The 18,811-nt window shown below is 41.3% G+C and overlaps 1 protein-coding gene across 1 annotated transcript in view; it reads left to right on the forward strand.

Moving 5' to 3' along the window:
* LOC109032462 (proclotting enzyme) overlaps nucleotides 1-18,739 on the forward strand; it is a 48,100-nt gene extending 29,361 nt beyond the window's left edge. Inside the window, exons 3-10 of the mRNA XM_019044607.2 lie at nucleotides 2,679-2,932; nucleotides 4,295-4,546; nucleotides 5,373-5,701; nucleotides 6,453-6,616; nucleotides 8,570-8,762; nucleotides 9,603-9,880; nucleotides 14,789-14,928; nucleotides 16,611-18,739. Coding sequence (XP_018900152.2) covers nucleotides 2,679-2,932; nucleotides 4,295-4,546; nucleotides 5,373-5,701; nucleotides 6,453-6,616; nucleotides 8,570-8,762; nucleotides 9,603-9,880; nucleotides 14,789-14,928; nucleotides 16,611-16,766 — 1,766 coding nt within the window. The 3' untranslated portion in view covers nucleotides 16,767-18,739. The remainder of the gene's footprint in view (nucleotides 1-2,678; nucleotides 2,933-4,294; nucleotides 4,547-5,372; nucleotides 5,702-6,452; nucleotides 6,617-8,569; nucleotides 8,763-9,602; nucleotides 9,881-14,788; nucleotides 14,929-16,610) is intronic.
* The last annotated feature ends 72 nt before the right edge of the window (nucleotides 18,740-18,811 follow it).

Below are 18,811 nucleotides of genomic sequence, written 5' to 3' on the forward strand. Positions count from 1 at the left end.
TTTATATTGTTTATGGAAAGAAAGAGGAAGATGAAACGAGCTCACAAAAAAACCGGGCGATTGAAATCGAAAATGCAGGAAAAGTGCCCCCAATATTCACACCAACGTTTTATAAAGGATAAATCGGAGGATACAAAGCTATCTTTAACTGAAATTTTGACGACGAATTTCAATGGACCTACTCCGCAATTTTTGGTTTTTTTCGCCAAAATTGAAACACTGGGTGCAAAAAGGGCGTTTATCGGTTGCGGTGTCTCAGAACCTTTGCTAACGTTTTAAAGCAAATGTATGGGCCCCATTGAAACTTTTACTGAATTTTCTTAATGACTTTACAATGCTGAAAACGAAAAAAATTAAGAAAATTCACCCAATAATTTCCTCCGTAAAATATAAATTTGCAGTGAAGATTCTGAAACATCGCGACTAAAATGCCTTTTCTTCACCCAACGCCAACGCCTTAATTTTATTAATTTTGAAGCTCATCAAAGGAGGAAGCCCATTAATCATAAAATGTTTTGCGTCTTGAATGGAAATAAAATCAATATTTTCAGTCTGGCAACCGATTTTTATCGAACGGCGATGACTGACGTTCATTGCCTCGTCAAGTGTTATGAAATAAGCGATCAAAGCGGGTAGCGGGGCCATTAGGCGTGTGAGCATGACAAATCGGATTCTTCGTGTTCGTTGCATACAGACTAGTTGTAGGCGCAATACGGAAGGACCATGCAATCTGCACCCAGGATTCCCCCGGTTTCTTGTCCGTCCGACAGATTACGAATCAAAATCGAGTTAACAAGCAGGGTGAGAGTTACTTTCGGGCTTTTTCTGGTGGGCATAAATATGAGCGAGGCGTAATGAGGAGCCGTTCATAATATACGTAACGCTGAAAATTGGATATTTTTCAGTGCTGCCATTTCCTGGCATTAATCCCGAATTCCGGAACTTTTCAAATGGTCGGAACTTTTCCCGGGATTTTCAGCTGTTTTTGGAAATTTGGGGATCATTCCTCACTTTGACCGATTATTTTAACAAATTTGAAAATTTTTTTTGGTATCAAATTAGACAACCCTTGGAACGAAATCCGGGCGTTTTTCAAAATTTTTCCCCGGAACTTTTGAAAAATCGGAATATTTTTCGAGATTTTTGGAAATTGGAATTAATTCCGGTAACCGCGGAATCTTCGGTAAAATAATTTTTTTTACTCCCTCCATTCACTTGTAACGCACTCATAACGAAAGCCTGCACGCTTGTTGAAAAAAATACATAATGCTTTGCTCAACTCCTCTCTTTTTGATTGGCGTTTTATGTTACATTTTGGATGAGTATCTCGTGTTGATTTTTCATCTTAGATTTTCCTAAAATTGGCTGCACGCGCTTTTTCTAGCGTTACGTATAACGTAGCCTCGAACGACCTTCTCCCCCATGTAACGCACTCTATCGCAGATTGATTCTCCTAAAGCGTTGGGTATTCTTTGAAAAGCCTGAACGGATGTATGTTTACCTCAAGTAACTTCACTGGAAAATGTCCAAGGAAGTACTTTATTAGTCTATGAGAAAATTCTGGAAATTCCGATAAATAACTCAAGTGAAAGTCTAACTAAATAGCTTCCACTGGAATTTAAATAAGTGATTACAGCAACTAACGTATGATAGGCATTGCATTGAAAAGATGTCCCATTCTAGGGTGATGAACGTGTCAAAAATTGTTGGCAGGATACTTTCGGTGCGGGTTGCATACCTCTAGACATGTAGGGGTAACACGATTTTCTGATAAACCAGTGTATTTCTGATCTGTAAACAACTCTATCTCTATTCCTCCTCCCATCTCCAGCAGAAAACTTATCCTCCGCGCTTTATCTAGATGTAGGGCTGGAAACAATGGATAATACCTATCAAACTCACCAGTAAATTGAAACTAAACGTTAAAGTAAATTTAAATAAAAAATTGGAGACATAGGCGATAAAACTACGGGAAAATCAGAGACAAGAGACCCTCCACTAGTATCTTGGCCATGGTGGAAGCTTTTACTTTCGGGACTTCAGCATTCTACTGTTGACTTACCTACATGGTTGATGTTCAACAACGTGTTGGCAGTTTCGTTTTGCAAACAAGCCGAAAATGGCCGACGTTTGGGAAAGTTGTTTGGCTCATGACGTCATCCGAAGCTCATCATCGACCATGTAGGTAAGTCAACAGCCGAAACTAGGGTGATGAACTGATGACTGTTGCTCCCTAATAATTGTCCATAAGGAATTGTTGAAACCCCGAAAGTAAAAGCTTCCACCTGTCGCTAGGAGGCCAGTGGAGGGTCTCTTGTCTCTGGGGAAAACACGTCCTGATTGGGGTGCTTTAAAATTTCCGCTCTCTCTCTATTTTTTTTTTTTTTTTTTTTTTTTTTTTTTTTTTTTTTTTTTTTTTTTTTTTTTTTTTTTTTTTTTTTTTTTTTTTTCAAAATAATTTCATAAGTGTTTAAAATCAATCATTTCTAAAGCTGGTGACAAAGCCAGATAAGTTTTAGTGTTTTTTAAAGTTTTTCACATCAAAAGAGGCTTAACTTCTCTGAGCTGAATTACAGCTAACTCATTTTATTTTTTTCCACCATAAAACCCTTTTACCTGCGTCCATTACATTTAACACAATTTAATTATGAATTCAAGCATGCGTTTTTTGCTTTCAGCTAACAAGGCAGAATGGTCCACAGGTGACATCTCCAGTCAACTTTTTCCGGAGCCATCCGATGACCGCTCCCTAAAGACCTGTTGGCCTGTGTGTGGCCCCCTAGACAATTTGCAGGACCATGATGCCCATAGTTATCAAATTTTCACCAATACTAGTCATGACAGGTCAAGAAGAGCAGCACTTCGATTTGAGGACGATGCATGGAGCGGAGAGGGTCAGCGCCCCAGGAGATCCCGATCTTCGGGGCGACAGGTCAGTCTTCCTAGTTGTGAAATTTGATTCGTAGGTTGTGAAAGTCATTAATATTTATCATGATGTTTGACATCTATATTTTGGCGGCGAAACAATGAGATCTGTCAAAACGCTAAGTTTCTGCGTCCTGTAGTAACGAAGATATTACTGGGGAAAAAAAAATTAGCGACAGTGATTTGAGTATGGTAATTATCAAAAGACACAATGGTCGCAATTACCAGAATCCTGTAAGCGTTTACCGTAAGTATGGTAAATGGGCCATTAAAATGGGCCCGAATTAGGAAACAGGTCACACGCATGTGTCCTGTTCAAAATCTTACACAGAAAACGATTCACACAACGGAAAGTTTTGAAATTAACTCCTAAACGAGTTATCAACAAGTTTTTCTACCACAGATCCACGTAACCGAAGTTAATTTATTGTGGACGCGGATATCTTGTATAAGAGTTGAATTCAAGATTTACCGGCGCGGCGTGTACATACTTTTCCTGTGAAATTTTGAGGAGAAAATTATATTTCAGTTTTTATTTTAGTTTTAGCATAATATTGGTTCTCCAAACGCGTAGCGTTAGGATTCAATGTAAAATTGCTAATGTAATAAAAGCATGTTTTTAAACATACTTAAATCGACGGCAAAACTTCAAAACCACGAATCTCGTTTTCAGCAATCTCCTGTTCTATTTTTGGTTTTTAAAAGAAAAATAATCAGGAAACTTGACTGAATGGAAAAAAGCGTGTTTATAGAAGGAAAGAGACTGAAAACATGATTAGGAATCTTACAACATTAAATGCTTGATGATTGTTAAGAGGTCCATGACCATAGGAGAATTTGGAAAAAATTCTATATTTACAAGGTTCATGGGAAGAGGTCAAGCGCGGGCAGGGAGTAAAACGCCGACAGTTGAATACCTTAGTTTGATTCCTTAGTCAGTAAAATTAATTGTCCGATGCCCTTCTTGCATTCAGTGTTTCGAAGCGCCGTGCTACTTCGCCGATCTTCGCCGGGGTTACGACTGTGGTATCAAGCTAATTTGAAGGCGTTTTTTGTCATCGACGCGTCGCATTGATTCGTGAGAGTTGTTTCGTGGACAGAAGAGAGCAAGAGGGCAGTCAATGATGGGATACTGACAGCAAGCCTTTTTCAAATCTGACAAAACTTAGTTTGACTGAAATGCACGAGCGTTGCAAAAAATCCTACAGTAAGCACGCCCGAAATTCATAAGCATGTAACCTTCAAAATTATAGAGGCCGATCTTATACTTATTATTCTTTTTTTATTTAAAACTTTTTAAATACGTCATAAGGGATGAAAGAGTAAAAATTCCTTGAAAACTCGAGGGTTCATGATGATATGATTTCAGTCGCGGTTGACGTCCGATTGGGATGCGACGCGGCCGGAGACGCCGGTGGAGGAGCAGCGGCACATCCTGGCCAACGCGGCGCAGGGCGAGGAGCAGTTCGGGCCGGAAGGGGAGCCGCGCTACTTGTCCCCGCAGGCCATCGCCACCCTCTCCGAGACCCTGGGCGCCATCAACACCGTCGGAAGGTACCTCGTCAACTACACCCGGGCCGACAAGTCCGCCATCCAGCACATCAAACCACAACCGACAGTCGTGAGTACTCTCAAACGATCGCATCGTAAGATCCCGATAAACCCCAAGGATTATCAGATCCCAATTCATTTACCTAACTCTGCTTTATTTTTTAATTTACGTTCTACAGCGATGTAAATAACTATGGGATACGCCCCCTTGCCGCTTCGCGGCTCTGCAAGTCCCCAGTGGGCGCTTCGCGCATTCCAATGTAGGGTGCCTTCTCATGATTAAGGGAACAAACCATGATTTTTAGTATTATCATCGAACATGCACACTACTCGGCTATTAAAATACTACTAAATATGGCATGGTGGCCGGTTTTATGGAAGAAAGGCGCATCCATCAGCATTTTTTTTTTAAAAAAAAAATTGGATTTCTTGTCAAATCCCTCCGACCCTCTTCATATGAACGTGATTTAATTATCTATGTAAGAAGTTGGTTAATTTTTGGACAGAAATACGATGAATTCTTGCAGAAACCAAGTTTCCCGTCTTTTTTTTTTTTTTAGAAATTTGACTTTTGGCAGTTGCGCCCCTCGTCAAGGATGCCATTCAAATGGGATCACTCAAGGGAATGATTAGTTGAAGAAATCAGGTACGTGGCGTGCTTTGCGGTATATCGGTTGATCTACCATTTACACCTATGAAAAAGGATCGATAAATGGGGTGTTTGCAACGAATACCCTAAGAATAGATTCTTTACCACAGCTTCAAATGGGGAGATATCGATAATTCATCATTCACGCCTCGTCATTGGAAGGAATGGCTGTAAAAACGACCTTTTATTTAACCATCTATTTCTTTCAGTCCAAAAATAAATTGAATGGTCTCCTGTATGATTTCAGGCGAAACCGAGCGAGGAGCTGCCCAACGCGCTGTACACGATCAGCAAGAACGTCCTGGGTCGGAACATGACGGACACGATCGCCCCGATCGTGCGGGGGGTGGCGCCGCTGGTCCAGCTCAGTTCCTCCGGGAAAGTGGTCGTTCAGGAGAGCGGGAACGGGGAGGGCGCCATCCGCCCGTGCACCACCCCCGACGGCATCGCCGGCAACTGCCAGGATCTCAGCAACTGCCCCCAGCTCCTCCTCAACCTCAACAACCTCCGCCAGTCCATCTGCTTCAAGTCCCTCTTCGTCCCTGGCGTGTGCTGCCCGACCAAAGGCAACCAACAGTAAGTGCTCGATAAAAAAAGTTAATCGTATGAGCCGTCGCACAATGGTAAAGAGAGGTCGGACAAAATTTGGAAACTTTGAAAGCTTACAACTCCGTTTATACGAAACTTTGAGGTTTTAAAAGTGGTTCCAAGGGTTTCCTCTTGAAATTTTCTTCTGGAGGCATCCCTTACATTTTAACAAGTGATGATATAAACATCAAAATCTGCAAAACTTGTCCCTTATACTGAAATTTTGTAAGCTTCTAGCAGTGTTCGAAACTCACATTGGAGTTTCAGGAGCCATGTGGCGCATCAAGGTCGATTTTTAGGGGCCATTCAAGATTTTTTAGGGGCCAAACTGACTTTTTGCCTATGTATCACGGCGCATTTAGTGACAAGTTTAGACGCAAGATGTTTTAGTTACAGAGCTAGTAGCTGTTACTCGGGGGAAATTTCGAAAAATCACCAAACAGAAAAACTATGATTTTTTTCGGGGGGGGGGGGGCAATTTTTAGGAGCCACAATGGCGCAGAGCCTTCATTTTTTAGGCGCCATGACCGATTTCTTAGGCGCATTTGGCGCGTTGGCGCCTGTGAGTTTCGAACACTGGCTTCTAGACACGCATTGTGATGGAAAAAGCTAAAGACCTGAGAATTGTAAGACATGATCAGCAGTGGGGGGGGGGGGGGTCAATACTAAAGCTTATTTCCTTACCCACCCCTCCCCCTCGACAAATGCCAATATCATTTTACAAATTTTTCGGTTTCAGATTCCTCACAGAACGGCCAGTATTAATAGAGCACCAGAAGCCTCAGTATACGACGTCGACTACCAGACGTCCTGTAATCAACAGCGCGCCATCAAATGTAGCACCACCAGTTGTGTCAGTGCCAATCCATACGACCGATGCCTCCTCGGCATTCCTCTCCGAAGGTACTTTTTACATCTCTCACCATCAGATATGCTACCAAAATCACTGCGGCCACATATTCAGCCACTACGGAGTTCCTCTTGGACCAAAAAAAAAAAAAAAAAAAAAAAAAAAAAAACGCCCTAATCCAAAAAGGTGCTCCGTAGGCAAGAAAATACGAATAGTAGAATTTCTAAGTCACTCAAAAAATGTTCGTGATATTTCGTTTTGCTTTTATTTTTTTGAAAAATATTTGCTTCTTTTCATTATTAATGGAAAACAAACAAAAATCGAGTAAAACAGAAGTTTGCCAACAGGGCCGGATTTAGGGGGTGGCCACATGAGCCGCGGCCCATGGCGGCAAATTTTGCATTTTTTTTTTAAATTTAGGGTAAAAAAAAAATTACAAACGAAAAAAGACGACTAAATCTTTCATTTCCTGAGAGTATGGTAATTTCTAATTTTTGTCATTTTGCGGTGATAAAAGAGACAGCACCTTTAATTAGTCGAGTTATGAGAGAAACCAAACACGCAATTTGGCCTGGAGCGCAGAGAGCAATGATAACGAGGACTTGAGATGAAAAGGAGACGCCCTCGCCTCGCCTCGGCGCGGCGGTCGGCCTGTAACAAATATAGCGTCTACAAGACTGCATGAATACTTCACGCATAGCATCAAACACAACGCGGTCAGCAACGATCGACGTGTAACGCATGGCGCCTACAAGACTTCATGAATACTTCACGCATTGCGCCAAACACAGTGCGTTCAGCAGCGGTCGGCGTGAAACGCATAGCGCCTGCAAGACTGCAGGTGCAGGAATACTTCACGCATTGCGCCAAACATAGTGCGATCATATGTTTGTTCTTAATTTTTCTGTTCATTCCTCATAAATGGAAGGCCTTGTCCACACAGAGATAGGTTTACGGAGCTTAACTTTCGCGCCAAGTTCCGTGAATTTTTGCAGGTAGTGTCGACAGGGCTTTCGCAAAAAATGTGTCCAACACGAGTAAATGCGTCTTATGCACCCCTCCCCTCCGGCACGTTCACTTGATAGTTTTTATTGATGTTTCGAAAACGAATGAGAAGGGGGCGGTAAAATACAGGCGGCCCATGGTCATGGGCGGCAAGTAGGTAAATCCGGCCCTGTTTGCCAATGACTTTCCTACTTTTTTGGGAGGGAGGCCAAGGAAAGCCTTAACTTATTTTCTAAAGTAGTGTAAACACGCTTTACGGCTGGGTTGTAGGGAGAGAGGGTGAAAAAAACTTGACTTTCAGCGTGACGTGCTTTATGTACGGTTTGTCCTCAAAACTCTAGATGTAAGTAATTGGTCAGTTGCGTTGGTCATAGAGTTATGTTTTGATAATTGATTCTTGTAGATCAGCTAACAAAAATTAGATTTGTCTAAACAGCAACTCTCAATTATACTAACAAAGATATCTTGCAGTGAAAATTTCGGTTTCTGACGTCATCCACCGCGGTAGTGACACCTTTGATTTATTCCACCTTGCTTTCCGGCATGTGAGTGGTCAGTGCAAATGAGTATAGTAAGTATGGAAGAAACCAAAAAGGTGTCCCTACCGCGTTGGATGAAGTCATAGACGGAATTTTCAAAGCGTGATATATCGGTCAATATCATTGGCGGATCCAGCAATTTTGCAAAACCGGATAACTTCGATTTAAACCTATGGAAATGTATCGATTCTTGGAGGGGCCAGGTGCTCCGACAAGAATCGATTATTTAGCACAGTTTTAAATGGAGGAATCCGGTGTTGCCAAATTGCTGGATCCGCCTCTGGCTCAATATTGAACGTAGAAAGATACTGTTTGGACAGATCGTATTATTTTTAGGTGATCTACAAGAATCTAGCATTAAAACACAATTCTGTAACCAGCGCAATGTTACGCCCCTTTTATTCATGTCCCACCATTATTGGTTTAATCTTACTTGTTTTGATTTTCGTTCAATTGACGTAGACTGCGGCGAACCGGAGGTCCCTAAGTTCCGGGTGGTCGGAGGAGAGGAGTCACTTCCGGGACGCTGGCCGTGGATGGCCGCCATATTTCTCCACGGCCCGCGACGAACCGAATTCTGGTGTGGAGGATCCCTCATCGGGGAGCGACACATACTCACAGCGGCCCACTGCACGCGGGACAACCGCCAAAGACCGTATGTATCGACCTGAGTAGCAAGCCAAGTTCAACTCAAAAACTATTTTTAACGTAACTTAACCTAAAAATGATTTTTAATAGCGAGTAGTTACTTAAATTGAAACGATAATTAACGAGGGCGCCTTAAATAACGTAAAAGGAAGAGTATACTTTTGCAAACGAGGTGGGTTTAGAAAATTCATAATTAATTAATGATCTCTTAAGAGTAGTAGAAATGGTATTTGAACAATGTATAAATGAATTCGCCTTCATTTGAAGAGAGTAGGCAGAACGAGCTCACACGAGCAGCAATTGTAGTATCGAAATAACTTGTAAAGGATTCGCATTCATTCAAAGAGAGTAGGCAAACATCAGGGTAGCTAGGGGTCCTGGGGGCTGGCCCCCCCAAAATCTCGTGGCCATCCAGAAAAACGGGATCCTACATTCTCACCCCTCCCCGCTACTTCACACGAAAGGTGGACACATGCCCCCCCCCCCGAGAAGATTCCTAGCTACGCCTCTGCAAAACATGCTCCTAAAAGCAGCAAGATGGTATTTAAATAGGTCTGGACACACGATCAAATCCGAACCAATCCTGATTAATGTAACCACTGATGACTGGTTGTCATCATGCAACAATCCTCTTGATCAAGAATTGTACTGCCGTCAAATTTTGATCAATGGAGTGCCACCACTCATCATTCTGCACAGGAAACATTACTGCCAAGTTTTCATTTTTTAACTAAGCAAATTAATGATTTAAGACGATGACTCTCTACACTTAGATGGTAATGGTTCGGACTTGATCGTGTATCGAGACTAATAACGTGAAAACGTATTCACCACTTGTTCGAATCAGTTTCAGCGCGCGGCAGTTCACGGTGCGGTTGGGCGACATCGACCTGCGGCGAGACGACGAGCCCTCGGCGCCGGAGACCTACGGGGTCCTGGAGGTGCGGGCCCACCCCCGGTTCAGTCGGGTCGGGTTCTACAACGACATCGCCGTCCTGGTCCTCGACCGACCGGTCAAGCGCTCCCGCTACGTCATCCCGGTCTGCCTCCCCACCGAGAACCTCAAGGACGAGCCCTTCACCGGCCGCAACCCCACCGTCGTCGGCTGGGGCACCACCTACTACGGTAAGTCCCACCGGAACCAATATCGTATCCTTCCAGCAAGAATAAGTCAATTGCGCTGGTTATGGAATCGTGTTTTGGTGCCTGATTCGTGTAGATCAGCTAATAATAATAAGATCTGTCCAAACAGCAACTTTCTACGTTCAATATGAATCGAGATATCGCGCTTTGAAAAACTCGGTTTTTGACGCCATCTATACCGCGGTAGTGACACCCTTGTTTCTTCCACCTTTTATTCATCAGTCGGTGTGACATTTGCATTACTCACTCAACGTATGGAAGCGTATTTTCTTCGATGCTCGGTCGAGCCAAAATGCGTGGATCATGCGGTTTCGTATTTTGTTTTGACGCGATCATAATTTTTCGGAACAATATCGGGACTCTCCAGACGGATAGAAGGTGGAATTTTTACAAACGTTGGAGCCAAAATATAATCCTACAAAAAGTAAGGTTTAGAAATGACCTGATGAAGATGATGGCATCCGGCCAGCATCAATTTTGAAAGTGTAACCTCAATTTGAGGTTACAGGGCCGGATTGACTTGCTTGCCGCCCATGGGCCGCCTGTACTTTGCCGCCCCCTTCTCATCGTTTTGAAACATCCATAAAAACCATCAAGTGAACGTGCCGGAGGGAGAGGGGTGCATAAGACGCGTTTACTCGTGTTGGACACATTTTTTGCGAAAGCCCTGTCAACACTACTAGCAAAAATTCACGTAACTTGGCGCGAAAGTTAAGTTCCGTAAACCTATCTCTGTGTGGACAAGGCCTTCGACACACAAGAAATGAACGCAAATATTATGAAAGCACAAACTTAAATGTGCTTTAATACTTTTAACTTCCGCCGCCGCGCCGCGCTGATTGCACCGTGTTTGGCGCAATGCGTGAAGTATTTCTACAGTACTGACCGCTGCTGCATGCACTAAGTTTGACGTAATGCGTGAAGTATTCATGCAGTCTTGTAGGCGCCAATATGTGTTACATGCCGTCCGCCGCGCCGTGGGTTTCTCCTGTTCATCTCAAGTTCTCGATTGCTCTCTGCGCCGCGCCGTTCCAGGCCAAATTCCGTGTTCGGTTTTTCTCTTACAATTAGTCTTAACTCGACTAATTAAAGGTGCTGTATATTGGATCACAGGAAGACGATAAAATTAGAGATACACTGTCGGGAAATGAGAGATTTTGTCACCTTTTTTCGTTTGTAATTTTTTCTCTGAATCCGATTTTTCTTTATAGCTACATTTAAAAAAATTGCAAAATTTGCCGCCCCCTAAATTTGCCGCCATGGGCCGCGGCCCATGTGGCCATCCCCTAAATCCGGCCCTAACCTCAAATGTGTGCCAACCCGATTAAGATTTCGCCGCCATTTTTGCGACATTTTGGCTCGACCGATCATCAACGAAAATACGCTTAAACACGGATGAAAGCAAGGTGGGAAGAGACCAATAGTGTCACTACCGCGGCGGATGACGTCAATTTACATAATTTAAAACGTATCTTAAGGTGTTTAGATGGCACCTTACCCTGTCTAGTTGTTCATTTGAGCCAGAGGCAAATTTACAAGCTAAACACTGTTTTTCATCGGTTGAAATCCATTAAAAATATCGATTTGAGGCGAGGCAATTGTTGCCGCCCCAAGAATCGATTGTTTTCATGCATTTAAATGGAGGAAAAACAATGTTGCTAACTTCCAGGAATCGCCACTGACTCAAGCAGAAATTGATTCTTTGATTTACTAGCCAATACTTCGTCATAGTTTGCTCTTAACTGGTGTCACTTTAAAATCGGATTTCCCAAAGAGGTGTTTCGATCCACTAAGCATCATTGGCTGCCGAGATTAGAAGCTAGACAAGCAGGCCTCTGGTCCTATTTAAAAAGGAAGAGGAGAGATTAGCCAGCTAAAATGTGCTTTTACGCGTACACGTTCCTTTATTTCTTAAATTCAAATGAATTTCATTTAGCTCTAGCAATTAAGAATCACAATATGACTCCTTTTAGAAACAACACGTATGCTAATAGCTTCTATATGCGCATACGTTATTTTATAGAAATAGTGGAACCTTATTGTAAAATGTAAAATTGGAAGGGAAATTACTTAATTTGCCGTCAAGAAGATTTCCTGTAGAATGAAAAATAAAATTGCTTAAATCAATCAAAATTATACGTGATACAAGCTACTTTTTTCCCAACTTAAGCATATTTTGTTGTCACCTCAAGAGGAAGTTTTTCTTCTAGGCTCGGCGGCAAGTTCAAGAATATCAGCGCTTTAGTCTTGTCAATTTCCGTGCAGTTCTAATATCGCCACCTTCTGGCCAAAGTATCACAAGCGCCATGCGATGTTTACAAATTCCCTCCGCCATTCCATTTTTTACAGAAAAATTGTTCAACTAAGCTGTCCGAAAATTTCACTGAATATTCTGTGTGCTGCCGAAAAAATTCAGTGAAATTTGCAAACATATTCAACCATCAATCTCTCTGTGAAAAAATAAAATGGTGTCGGAAATTTTTAAACGTCAAAGGGCGCTTTTAATACTTTGGGCGGAAGGTGACGATTACTCGATACTTGTTCATTTCCGGTGTTCTTTCACTTCAAGAATTTCGACTCGCGGTGAGTGGCTGAGTACACCAGAGCTCCAAACTCGCAGAAAGATTCCGATGAGATTCGACAATGCAGCGCAGAAATGGAATAATGCAAGAAGGAGGACGTGTTACACGGGGAAGGGGGGAAAAAACGCAAGGGAGGAGAGAAAGATGAATTGTCCCGGGCTGTAAAAAATATACATTCTCGTATTGGTCCGTCCGCGGGAAGCAGGGAGGGGAACAAAAACTACACCCCAATCCCAGAGGGATAGGAGGTCTTTATTTCGCAGGGGAAGAACGACAGAGAGTGTACCGTGCGGCTAAGCAGGAAAATGAGACGGCTCACGGCACGGAGCAAAGAAGCTTTTCGGTCGAAGACCGTTTAAAATGCGGAAGAAAACAAAAAAAAAAGTTTAAAAAAATGGAAAAGAATACGGAAGAAAAACACGTGGCAGCGTTTCAACGTGCCAAGTAACAACAGTTACCCATATACTTTAATGTGAAGATGAAGGTAACAGAAAATTAAATACTTCACTGCTGCAATCTGGCATTATACTTTAAGGGTCTAAAACAAAAAAAAAGTTTAATTTCCCCCTTAATCTCTTTGATTAAAGTATGAGCATGCGTTTGATCTTATAACGGTCTGTAACGCTCTCTGTATCATTAGATTTTGAGCATCACAACAAAGAATTGATAACCCTTGAGCAGATCAATTAAAGAAGAGGAAAAAGTGTGAGACTGTTGAGTTGTAACTATGGTCTGAAAAAAATAGTACTTAATTCATGGGGTTACAATTTAAAACCGTTTAGGAGCAATTTTGGCAATGGTTGGGCTAAATTTGATACAAATCTTAGACATGCAAGGGACTGAAAACTTTACTTTTTGACAAATGGTGGTTATCAAATGTAATATAAAGCAGTGGCGTGGCGTGAATTGCAATGTATCGATTGTTCTGCCATTTAAACCTATGGTAAAGAATCGATTATTAAGGTGTTCGCTGCGAACACCCTGTTTATCGATCTTTTTCCATAGGTTTAAATGGTATAAAAATCGATTTATCGCAAAGCACGCCACGCCACTGATATAAAGTTTAATCTTAGTACATCCGGAGAAACTGATCCTTTACGAATAAATTGATACTCTTGTGGAATCATTCTTAGCTACCCCTTTTCTTGGATTTTCATTTAACCAGCCAAAGTTGCGATGTGAAAAAATTAGCTGGGTGAATCAAACGTTTTATTTTTAAAGTAGCGCAGTAGTCTTTGAAACTTCACGCGTGGATCGTGCTACCGGAATTTCGGTCCATGTAGCCGAACTTTAAAATTTTATCGAATCGAAAAAATTGAAAAGATTTTTTAACTAAACACTCAAAAATATAAATGCAAATCTCGGTAACGTATAAACCGTCAGTTTGGTTCAACAGACCGAAATTTTGATTTTACAAAACCAATAAATTCAATTTAATGATATTATAGATTGAGCGGTAGATCCACAGGGACACTTTTTTGCCTCTAATTTTGTTTTATGGAAGTTTATCAAAGATGTTGCTGGCCACTGGACATGCCGTGTTTTGATTCATATTACACCTTTTTGAATAGGGATTTTAGGGCCTTTTTAGGCCGTGACCTGTAAATATTGTGTTTTAAAATTAAAAATGCAGATTTTTTTTTCTTAAGTTTTGTAAAAATTAAAAGGCACTAATAGTGGATCACGTGTTACATGTATTGACGATTCTCGCAAGTTGATAACGCTTGTCGTGTTCATTCAAAGCCTTTATGAAGGATCAAGGATCAATTATTCTAAATGAAGCAGCCTACCACGATAAGTTATTTCGATCGTTTCACATACATTTTAATGGCAAATTCCAGTGTTTCGGCTCAAGAAAAGCTCTCAAAGATGAGACCGTAATGGAGGGGATATCCCACGCTATACGTGGAGTCCACCTCTATCAACACAAACTCTCTGTGGAAAGATAGGGAGCAAATATATTAACAGGATTGCCACTTAATTTGGGGACTTTAAAACTGAAAACACAGCAATCCTGCCAATGTATATGCTCCCTATCCTTGCGTGGAGAGTTTGATTAGATATAGAGATGGACTCTCAGGGTGGCGTGGTACATCCCCTCCATTACGGCCTCAACTTTGAGAGCTTTTTGAGCTTTGGAGTTGATATTAGAGAAAACTAGTGACACCATCGTGTTTCTCGAGAACTTTTACGCAGAAAACTGAACTTAAATCGCAAATTCCTGACACATGCAGGAGCTTCATCGGCGAGCCACCTAGTCATGTTTCAAATTTTTCAAGTATTTAAAGTTCTTGGGAATTTTGCACAGGTGGGAAGGAGAGCACCGTACAACGCCAAGCTGAGCTACCTATTTGGAATAACGCTGAATGTGACAAAACTTACTTCCAGCCCATCACCGAGAACTTCCTCTGTGCCGGCCTGAAGGAGGGCGGCAAAGATGCTTGTCAGGTTTGTGCCCACTCTATCATTGTGCACGGTGGAAAAATTTCTCTGACAACAATTAAACTTTGACTAATTTCGTCTATTCTGAAGTTTTCGGCCTTATGACAACCCTCGGTTTTGATGATCAAAGCGCTCGATGGAAAATAGTGATGAAAAAATTGAAAATGTTGACCATCGCCATTCGCCATAAGGAATTTTGGCTCTTTCATTTAAATTAATGTGTCGCCAAAAGTGATCAAATCAGACATTCCGTGAAGTGCCTGGGCAGTTAATCAACTTTTGACGATTTTCAAACTATTTGAAAGTTTGTTTTTCAAGAAAGCCTCCTCAATTTTTTAAAATTTTACTTCCTTCATCTACGATGATCGCAATGACGTGGCGTGCTTTGCGTTACATCGATTGATCTGCCATTTAAACCTGTGGAATAGGATCGGAAAGCAGGGTGCTTGTAATGAACATCTAAAGAATCGATTCTTTACCAAAGCTTTAAATGGGGATACTTCGATAGTCGATCATTCACGAGTCGCCACTTGATGACCACCGACTCAAAATAAGAGTCGATATCAGCATGATTCCACCCTCCGTTGATTATTTCTTCAATCCGGCAACGTAACCATCAAGGTTGCCGTATTTAGCTGAAATTCACCTATTTCTCATCATTCTTGTCGTGGGACTGTGGATTTTTCAGCGGAAGTGGCAACTCTGCAAATATTTAAACGAGGATTAATTCACCAATGCTGGTATATCTATATCTACCGCAGGAGCTCAGTAACCGTGCAAATATGGGGTTAAAACAAAAGGCTGCTCGTCGGACCGGACCGAAAAAAGAGAAGAAAAAGAGGAGGGAGGAGGATGAAGATGACATCAGCTACGATCTTCCCTCCGAGTCTTTGCGCGGGCTCGTCCTGGATCCGTCTTCACGAATGACGGCGTCTATTAAGTCCCACATTCGGTTGAATTTTTCATCCTCAGGGGAATGTTTTTGGTGTACTGAGGAATTACCGTGATGAGATTGGACTGCACTATACGACAAGGAACTACTACTTCTGACTTATTTTAAAACGATGCATGTGCAACTGGTTTTCCTAAGCAGATTCATAGTAAAAGATATATAACTGACATTCTGTACACTGAAGAAAAACTCCGGCTCCAGGAGCCGTAATTACGGGCTATATGTATAGCCTACCGTGCGTTGCGGGTTAGGAGACTGTATAAGTCCCCATTCAGGAGCCGTAGCAACGGCGTCTAAAGCCATAGCAAACGGGACTTACGGTCTCCTAACCCGCAACGCACGATAGTGCTATATAGCCCGTAATTACGGCTCCTGGAGCCAGAGTTTTTTTTTTTTTTGAGTGTATTAATCTGGAAATAGAGCACGAAGTAACCGGTACAGGCGGCTGGTATTTTTTGGTTAGTTTTTCTTTGGGTTATGTCGAGTAAATTCTTGGGTTACATTAACCAAGTCTTGGGGTTGGAAAATTGCAACTTCGTCAAAAATGAGGCGCTAGTAGCCAGGATTGGACCTAGGTCGCTCCAAGAGAGGCCAAAAGTTGACTTATTTTATTAGTTTCATATTTTTAAAGGACATGATGGCTCCAAATGGCTCCTTCTTTTGAGCCCAACTTAAGAATGACGTTCTGTTTTCATTTTTAGTTACACCTGGTTTTTGAAACCTAATTTTTTTTCAGGGAGATTCTGGAGGACCCCTTCTCTTGAAACAGGGATCGCACTGGATGCAGGTGGGAATCGTTTCCTTCGGGAACAAATGCGGGGAGCCCGGCTATCCCGGTGTCTACACCCGCGTATCAAAATACCTCGACTGGCTCAAAGATAACGTCACGTGATGACACTTGCTCCAGGCTCCAGCTCTTACAGCCTCCACACAAATTGTTTCCTTCTGTTTGAAAATTAAGAATCTCTGTGATAGCTGAAGATTACGATTCCTCGTAACAGTAACTTATAAAATTAATTTATGCCTTTAGAATAGAACGATGACCCGAAACATTTGGACGTATTCCTGTCAAACGAAACTATGTGCATTATGACATGAGCCCTGAGACCCATAAGAATATATGCATAACAGGGCTCACGTCACATAGTTCCGTTTGACAGAAATACGTCCGTTTGTTTTTCAACAAATTGCGGCATAAGGAGTAAAATTTCAGTGAAATGATGCATACACGTGCTCGGAAATTGTTTGAACTGATGAAGTACAAGAGATATACATAACTACGGTGAAATTACCAGACCACGTATTTCGGTTTCCAACATTGCAGACTTCCTGCCACACTATAATTTTTAAATGGAAAACCACTCAACATTAATTCTTGAAAACTCTCGAGATTTTTCCTCTCTGTGCGAAAAAAATTCTTTAAAAACTTCAGGGAATGATGTTGATTTTTTCTCCTTTAAAAAAATAAAATAGGAGCGGATATTTTTACGCACCGCAAACGAAATACGTGGTCTGGCAGTTTCACTGTCGATAATCTATCTCTGTACGCTAGTATTCTGCTATGCTAAGAAAGAACGCCGTATGAGCCTTCAGACGTCATCAGATTCACTCTACTAAAACGCAAATTTTCTGAAAAACTTGTAAATATTTTTCTTCAAATTTTTCCCAATTTTAATCGCAATTTGATCTGAAGTATTTCAAGAAAACATTTCAAGAAAAAATATTCATAACTTTCCTTGGAAATAAGTATTTTTTCAGCGAAAATTTGACAACATTCGAATGTTCATACGACGTTTTTCCTCAGAATGGCAGTACTGAAGGACGTTCACGTTTTCCAACTGGCACCAAGTTACTGATATTCGAATACCAATTTGAATATTGTCGCTACTATATTATTATCCGTCATAAAAATTTATTTATTTATTTGTGGAGAAAATTCTAGTTGGAGGTACTACAGGTCTGACGGCATTTATGAAAATCATGCCGCATTTTGGAAATGTGAAGCTTAAGCGTTTAAAACCTCATAACAATTCAAATGGACTTATTCAAGCTGGAAATATACTCCCGCAATTCATCCTTGGAGATAGTTCAAGTGTTACTGAACGCCTTTTTCAGATTTTTGCCTCCCCCCCCTCCCCTTGTAATGCTGTTAAGTATATCATCATGAAATGGGATTTGCAACAGGGAATTCCAATTTTTGGCTCACTTCACAAACAACGTATGTGTCATTAGTTTTCCTATGCAGATAGGTGCTTTTGTGGGTGAGCCAAAATGAGTATAGTGCGTGTTAGTAAAATATATTCAAAGTATGATAGTGCCTGAGACGCTTCCTCCTAGGATGGTTATATAGCTTTGAGTAATCATGTGTTTTATTTTTTAAAGTGAAGATGGTTACGCATGATGTTTCGAAATTCTAAAGGACCACTTCTCGCAAAGTGGTATAAAAACAAAGATAATTTCGAACAAGAATGTCATCTTTCATTAAAGTTTCGTTAAACAAATAAAGTACAAAAAGAGATCCTACGAAATTGTAATGCAGTTTGTTCCCTATGACTTGAATACTTCCAAATGGTTCCTCAAATTAGCAGCAGGGCACTGTCATTCGTACAGTATCTTGAACTAGAATTTTTTCCCGTGCATTGTTTTGTTCATACCTTTGTCAAATAGTTAATTTGTGCATGTGAGCTTATTTATAAATACATTTGTGAAAATATTTTATCTTTCCATAATGTTACCATTAACGCATGTGCAAAAACATATACACATTTGTGACCAAAATTTGTGCTTAGATTTTAAAGTTCTTCGTCGCCTTCAGTGAATGAACCATTTGAAGAGCCTTAATCAAAATAAAACGCTAAACACCAACTTTCTCTCCTTAATCCTTAACCACTCTACGTATGAAAACTTTGAAAAGCTCACTGATTTAAAACTTCTTTT

This window comes from Bemisia tabaci, chromosome 2, assembly GCF_918797505.1.
Source record: "Bemisia tabaci chromosome 2, PGI_BMITA_v3".
Lineage (NCBI taxonomy): Eukaryota > Metazoa > Arthropoda > Insecta > Hemiptera > Aleyrodidae > Bemisia > Bemisia tabaci.